A 7904-nucleotide genomic window follows, 5' to 3' on the forward strand; every position below is an offset into this window, starting at 1 on the left:
TGAGGAGACACATCGACATGATTATTAGAGTGATTGTTGTCACACACATGGGTGATTATTAGAGTGACTGTGGGGACACACATGGATGATTATTGGGGTGACTGTGAGGACACACATGAATTATTATTGATGGGAAGTCTGTGTGATACTGAAATGAAAATGTTGGTGAATGTGGTGTTACATTTCAAAGTTATTAAAGTTAAAGTGCAAAGCTTTTTTGGGAAGTGGAATTTCATGCGATAGGACGAATACATTCAACAGAACAACTGATATTTCATCACTTTTATTTGGGAGAGTTCAGAGCTTTGATAAATTTTTTCCGGATGGCCACCATGAATGACCGCAGGTTGTTGGTCATGTTGAGTTTAGTCTCCAGTTCCTCCATGTTGTCCAGAGGCGGGGAAAACTCGGACACTGAAATAGAGACGAGAAAGGTCCATAGAATGTTTGTAACCAATAAATAGAGACAAGAAGGGTCTGTAGAATGTTTGTAAACAGTAAATAGAGAGAAAGGTCTGTAGAATGTTTGTAAACAGTAGAGAGAGAGAAAGGTCTGTAGAATGTTTGTAAACAGTAATAGAGAGAAAGGTCTGTAGAATGTTTGTAAACAGTAAATAGAGAGAAAGGTCAGTAGAATGTTTGTAAACAGTAAATAGAGAGAAAGGTCTGTAGAATGTTTGTAAACAGTAGAGAGAAAGGTCAGTAGAATGTTTGTAAACAGTAGAGAGAGAGAAAGGTCAGTAGAATGTTTGTAAACAGTAAATAGAGAGAAAGGTCTGTAGAATGTTTGTAAACAGTAGAGAGAAAGGTCAGTAGAATGTTTGTAAACAGTAAATAGAGAGAAAGGTCTGTAGAATGTTTGTAAACAGTAAATAGAGAGAAAGGTCAGTAGAATGTTTGTAAACAGTAAAGAGAGAGAAAGGTCAGTAGAATGTTTGTAAACAGTAAATAGAGAGAAAGGTCTGTAGAATGTTTGTAAACAGTAAATAGAGAGAAAGGTCAGTAGAATGTTTGTAAACAGTAAATAGAGAGAAAGGTCTGCAGAATGTTTGTAAACAGTAAAGAGAGAGAAAGGTCAGTAGAATGTTTGTAAACAGTAAATAGAGAGAAAGGTCAGTAGAATGTTTGTAAACAGTAAATAGAGAGAAAGGTCAGTAGAATGTTTGTAAACAGTAAATAGAAAGGAAGGTCAGTAGAATGTTTGTAAACAGTAGAGAGAAAGGTCAGTAGAATGTTTGTAAACAGTAGAGAGAAAGGTCAGTAGAATGTTTGTAAACAGTAAATAGAGAGAAAGGTCTGTAGAATGTTTGTAAACAGTAAAGAGAGAGAAAGGTCAGTAGAATGTTTGTAAACAGTAACTGCAGATTTTTGACATACCACTATGTAGAATCAATTAGATTTGTTTAGGATTGACAATCTGATTAATATTGGGCACATTTTCAAAAGAATTTACTACCAACTTTGTGTACAGCAATTTTCCCTTTTTGTTACAAAACCATTCACTCCAATGCAAAATAGTAAAAATAAAAAATAATAAAGAGAATTAAGACTCTGAAGAGTTTTAATTAAAGCTGTATGAGCCGATGTTCATGTATTACTTTTGTACATAATTACTTTACAGCAGATTAATTAGTTTATAAAGTTATTAACTTTTCCTTAATTACATGCTTGAAAACATTTGCATGTAAAAGAAAACTGTTGGAATATTATTTAGAAAGTGAATATAGTGTGGTACATATCATCCGTAAAACCTTGGGCCTTTCAACCAAAACATGATGTTTTTGGTGAAAGGCCTGAGGTGTTCCGGATAACGTATAAATTTTACACAATCGTAACTACTCGGCCTTTTCTGTAAGCAAATGAACTTCGTATGTGGATCGATGCCATCAGATTTGGTTGCTACGTATACCCAAACATAACTATGATGTCAGTCGTAGGTTACAATACGAAACATGATCTTTCAAATGCATCTAAGACATCATACATATCTAAGGTATTCTACCACTATCAATTTCCACTTATATGGTTATGTATTAGAATGAATAAGACGTTAATGGTACCAAAACTGAATTTGTGGTGAAAATCTAAATAACACATTATACAGGGATTCACTTCTGGCCATTTAACCTCATCCATGGGCATTTTAATCAGATTGGTAGGATTGACATCTTCAAATGTAAATGTGTCGGTTTGACATATATACGTAAATCAGCTGCAGAACTGAAGCTCTCTGATAAAAGGAGGCGGACTGGGTGAGAGGAAGGGGGGGTGGGGGGGGACAGGGTGAGAGGGAGGGGTAGACAGGGGGAGGGGGAGGAAGAGGTTTGAGGTTTAGTGGGGAGGTTCTACAAATCAGAGAGCTACAGATCCACCTCTTATAAAAACTTTCACCTTAACAGCACAGGAAAAAAAACCTCGTGGTTGAGCCCCCATATGGTATTATTGTATTGCCGTCTCATAGATTTAATATAACAAAAGGTACTGTGAGCAGTGCTCACTAAGAATACCCCCAGCTTACCCCAATCTCCCAAAGGGTGTTGTTAATAGGCATAAATTACCTCTTTCCTGAGTGTAAAAATATGGTATGCCTTTATAGAAGAAAATGGAAGATATAGTCCGAACACAAATCCATGGCATAAACCTATAATTTTGACCTTGAGATCAAAGGTCAAGGTCATAAAGAGGTCATGAATGTACACGACACATAGTCTCATGGTGATACACCCATGTCTTATGGTATGACTATGTCAAAACCCTATAATCAATTTTGACCTTGAGGTCAAAGTTCAAGATCATATAGAGGTCATGAAGGAACTCGACACATCGTCTCATGGTGATACACTCATGTGTCAAATATGATATGCCTATGTCAAAGAACAAAGAAGTCATGGCTCTGACACGAATCCATTGTAAAAACCTTTAAATTTGACCTTGAGGTCAAGGTCATATGGAGGTCATGAAGGTACATGACACATCGTCTCATGGTGATAAACTCATGTGTCAAATATGGTATGCCTATGTCAAAGAACAAAGAAGTTATGGCCTGGACACGAATCCATTGTAAAAAACCTTTAATTTTGACCTTGAGGTCAAGGTCATATAGAGGTCATGAAGGTACTTGACACATCGTCTCATGGTGATCCACCTGTGTGCCAAATATGGTATGCCTAAGTCAAAGAACAAAGAAGTTATGGCCTGGACACGAATCTGCACAGACAGACAGACGGACAGACAAACGGAGTGATTCCTATATACCCCCCTGAACTTCGTTCGGGGGGTATAAAAAAAAATTTCAAACAGATTTTCCTACTATACTTGTGTCCAAACATACCTGAAGATATTCATTAAAGCCCTCAGAAAGCCAGTTTAATATCTCTGCGTTTAAGTGTGATATACCTGTGTATAAGTTTGTGTATAAATTTGACATCCTTGTGTATAAATTTGACATACCTGTGTATAAGTTTGCCATACCTGTGTATAAGTTTGTGTGTAAATTTGACATACCTGTGTATAAATTTGACATACCTGTGTATAAGTTTGTGTATAAATTTGATATACCTGTGTATAAATTTGACATACCTGTGTATAAGTTTGTGTATAAATTTGATATACCTGTGTATAATTTTGACATACAGTGTATAAGTTTCAGTATAAGTCTGACATACCTGTGTATAAGTTTGTGTGTAAGTTTGACATACCTATGCATAAGTTTGACATACCTGTGTATAAATTTGTGTAGAAGTTTGATATACCTGTGTATAAGTTTGTGTGTAAGTTTGACATACCTACGTATAAGTTTGACATACCTATGTATAAGTTTGACATACCTGTGTATAAGTTTGTGTAGAAGTTTGATATACCTGTGTATAAGTTTGTGTGTAAGTTTGACATACCTACGTATAAGTTTGACATACCTATGTATAAGTTTGACATACCTGTGTATAAGTTTGTGTATAAATTTGATATACCTGTGTATAAGTTTCAGTATAAGTTTGATATACCTGTGTATAAGTTTGACATACATTGTATAAGTTTCAGTATAAGTTTGACATACCTACGTATAAGTTTGATATACCTGTGTATAAGTTTGTGTGTAAGTTTGACATACCTACGTATAAGTTTGACATACCTATGTATAAGTTTGACATACCTGAGTATAAGTTTTTGTATAAGTTTGATATAACTGTGTATATTCATTGATTGAATATTGTTTTACGTCCCTCTTGAGAATATTTCACTCATATGGAGATTGGCGGTAAAGGGCTGCAAAATTTAGGCGTATGCTCTGCGCTTATGGCCATTGAGCAAGGAGGGATCTTTATCGTGCCACACCTGCTGTAACACGGGACCTCAGTTTTTGTGGTCTCATCCGAAGGACCTACCCATATAGTCGCCTCTTACAACAAGCAAGGGGGTACTGTGGACCTATTCTAACCCGGATCCCCACGGGACTTATAAGTTTGTGTATAAGTTTAATATACCTGTCAGTGAGTACAAGTTAGTGTAGAAGTTTGATATTAATAGGTTATAGACTTTGTATGGGAAAATATGACGACCGAGTTTTTTGGCGCGTAGACGGACCGAGCTTGCGAGGTCCGTTCGCGACAAAAAATGAGGTCGTCATATTTCCTATACAAAGTCTATAACCTTTTTATTATATACTTTCAATTTCATTTAGAAACTAACAATAATTTTATTTTTAACAATAACTTTATCGGTTTAACTGAGTAAAAGATGAAAAACACGAAAAATTAGAAAATTAACGGCGTAGAAATTTGATTGTGACGTAATGTTTGTGGGCCGGAATGTTTCCGGGCATATATCGTGTGATATATGCCCGCAAACTTTTAAAGTAAAAAGAAGAGATGAAATTGAAAGTATATAATAAGGGCTGTTCCATTACAACATATGAGGTACCCGGGGAAGGCACTTTAAAATTTGGGTAACCACCCATAGAAAAATGTAATGAGGGACCCCTCACAGAAGCAATTTTAGATAGTGCGGCACCACCCATAGAAGTGAAATAAATGTGAAATACACTTTTTCTTTAAATTCAATATGTATGAATGACTATTTATACCCCTGAATAGAGGTCTATTTTCAGATGTTCCCAAGCATGATAGTAAAGAGAAGAGTATATCTTGGGTGTCATCACCATTCAAATAACTGGCCATCAATGAAGCTTGATCATAGAACCATCAATTTATTTTATCAAGACTGTCTTTCTTAAACATGATGAACTAAATTAATTTTATAAGTCTACCTGTTCATAAAAAGTCCAGTATTGTAAATGTTCAAAAACAACTATTAAAAGTTTTAAAATTGACTAGTATTTTGAGTATTAAAAAACAAAAAAATGTGTCTCTTTACGTAAATAAAATGATATTCTATGTTTCTTAGTCAATATATAAATTTACAACCTGCAACTTAAGATTTGTGAGGCTCTATTCTTCCGTTTTCAACAATTTCGATAAATTCCAATTTCTCGATTCATATTTGTGCGCCATGTTTGGTGTACTGAAGTTTCAACTTCCGATTGTCAAGTCATTTGCATATGTCATATAAAGTAGTATTTACATCAATGGACAAGTATGGAGGCGAAAGCTATTTCGTCGGTATTGAAAAGGTTTGAATTTAATATCAAGTTAAAAACCAAACAGCAGAGTGTAAATTCTCAAGTAAACTACATTTTCGCGCAGATTGTCAATGTTTAGCTTTTTCATTAGATCCACCTACGAGATTTCGCGATAACAAGCATGGCGGAGCAGACGAAGAATTTTGCATGCTGTACATTATATTTAATGAAAAACACCTTTATTAGACATGCCCGAGCACAAAGTTGGTACTCCTTTTGGTGTAATTTGTAAACAACATTTGGGACTATATGTCACTAATACACAGTGCAGAGTTTATTATCGGTTATTCATAAAATTATTTTGCACCATTACGGAGATCCTATGGAATTGTAGCCTCATCCCGAAAACGTCAGAATAAAAAAAATTGGACAGGGCTACATTATTGCAGCTAGAAAAAAATCAAAAACCGTTTCAATGGACCACGAGCAAGTTTCGTTTTCCATTTTGGACAAGGGAGATAATCCTAATTTCCGGTCGCTATAATTTTAGAGTCAAACTGGAAACAATAACCGGATCGCGGAAACTCATCGACCGAGATAAAATGAAGACAGAAAACGGCGTTTGTTTCACATTCTACTTTCAACCCTTCCCTTCTCTTGTTACATTCCTCTCAGTTTCGGTAAAAAATAAAGATTTTATCAAAACAACCACCCACAGATGCAGTTTTCTGGCAGTAGGTACCCACCATATATGCAATTTTCTACCAATGACAAGCACCCATAGATTTTTTTTTAATTGCCGTCCCCGGGTACCTCATATGTTTTAATAGAACAGCCCTAAGACTGTGTATAAGTTTCAAATACCTGTGTTTACATTTGTGTATAAGTTTGACATACCTGTGTATAAGTTTGACATACCTGTGTATAAGTTTGCCATACCTGTGTATAAGTTTGTGTATAAATTTGACATACCTGAGTATAAGTTTGTGTATAAGTTTGCCATACCTGTGTTTAAGTTTGACATACCTGTGTATAAGTTTGTCATACCTGTGTACAAGTTTGTGCATAAGTTTGACATACCTGAGTATAAGTTTGTGTATAAGTTTGCCATACCTGTGTATAAGTTTGCCATACCTGTGTACAAGTTTGCCATACCTGTGTATAAGTTTGACATACCTGTGTATAAGTTTGCCATACCTGTGTACAAGTTTGTGCATAAGTTTGACATACCTGAGTATAAGTTTGTGTATAAGTTTGACATACCTGTGTACAAGTTTGCCATACCTCTGTATAAGTTTGACATACCTGTGTATAAGTTTGCCATACCTCTGTATAAGTTTGCCATGCCATACCTGTGTATAAGTTTGAAATACCTGCATAAGTACGGTCATCATTAATTTTCAGACAGAAGTAACAGCAAGTTTCAGGATTCTCTCTGTCCAAAGACGAAAAACAGTACTGAAGTCGTCCCCCTGTAATAAAAATGAAAAACATTTCTGAAGTCGTCCCCCCTTGTTACAAAGATGAAAAACAGTACTGAAGCCCCCCCCCCCCCCCCCCCACCAAACCAAGATGAAAAACAGTACTGAAGTCGTCCCCCTGTAACAAATATGAAAACAGTAATGTTGAGTTGAGAGTTTGTTGAAGTATGAGTCCAAACTCGCTACTACGTGATATTTTAGTGGTGTTGAGTTGAGAGTTTGTAAAAGTTTGTGTTCAGTAGTAACTAAAGGCTATGTGATATTTCAGTGGTACTTACCCGAGATTTTCTGGAAGCGAAGACCCAGCCTGTCTCTGTAGAAGCTCGCAGCCAGTTCAAGCTCTTTTAGAGATTGTTCTGTGTCATGGGAATTCCCCTTCAGGGCTACAAACACCACATGGAAGTTAAAGCTCTGATTAGTTGGCACATTTCAGAAGGAACAGTGTTCGAAATTGGTTTTAAACTTGGTACAGATCAGGGGTCTATGTCAAAAGGAAATGAAATAGACCTCATCGAATTGGCATAGACCGCAACATTGAAAAGAAATATCACAAATAAAAACATTTTTATTTACTTCTAATGTACTAAGAAAGCATATTTTATTTCCATTTCCAATATCCTCCTTTCCTCACACCATTTATCAGACATCGATTGACCATGTAAGGTCCTTTGGGATAACTTTATTGCTTTAAATCTGGAAAATCGGCATACACAATTTCGTCTATCTCGATTACAATTGGCATATACCAGTGTCATTTGACATAGACTCGGTCTATCAGTCTATGGTTAACACAGACCAGTGTCATTTGACATAGACTCGGTCTATGGTTAATTTCGAACACTGAAGCA

At 35.9% G+C, this 7904-nt stretch overlaps 1 protein-coding gene across 1 annotated transcript in view; it reads right to left on the reverse strand.

The window, feature by feature from the left end:
* Positions 1–270: 270 nt before the first annotated feature.
* The window catches only part of LOC125666260 (kinetochore protein Spc25-like), a 25860-nt gene continuing 18226 nt past the window's right edge, over positions 271–7904 (reverse strand). Inside the window, exons 4-6 of the mRNA XM_048899465.2 lie at positions 7335–7439; positions 6949–7047; positions 271–414 (exon numbers count right to left, since the gene is read on the reverse strand). Coding sequence (XP_048755422.1) covers positions 284–414; positions 6949–7047; positions 7335–7439 — 335 coding nt within the window. The 3' untranslated portion in view covers positions 271–283. The remainder of the gene's footprint in view (positions 415–6948; positions 7048–7334; positions 7440–7904) is intronic.

Source organism: Ostrea edulis, chromosome 10 (assembly GCF_947568905.1).
Source record: "Ostrea edulis chromosome 10, xbOstEdul1.1, whole genome shotgun sequence".
Lineage (NCBI taxonomy): Eukaryota > Metazoa > Mollusca > Bivalvia > Ostreida > Ostreidae > Ostrea > Ostrea edulis.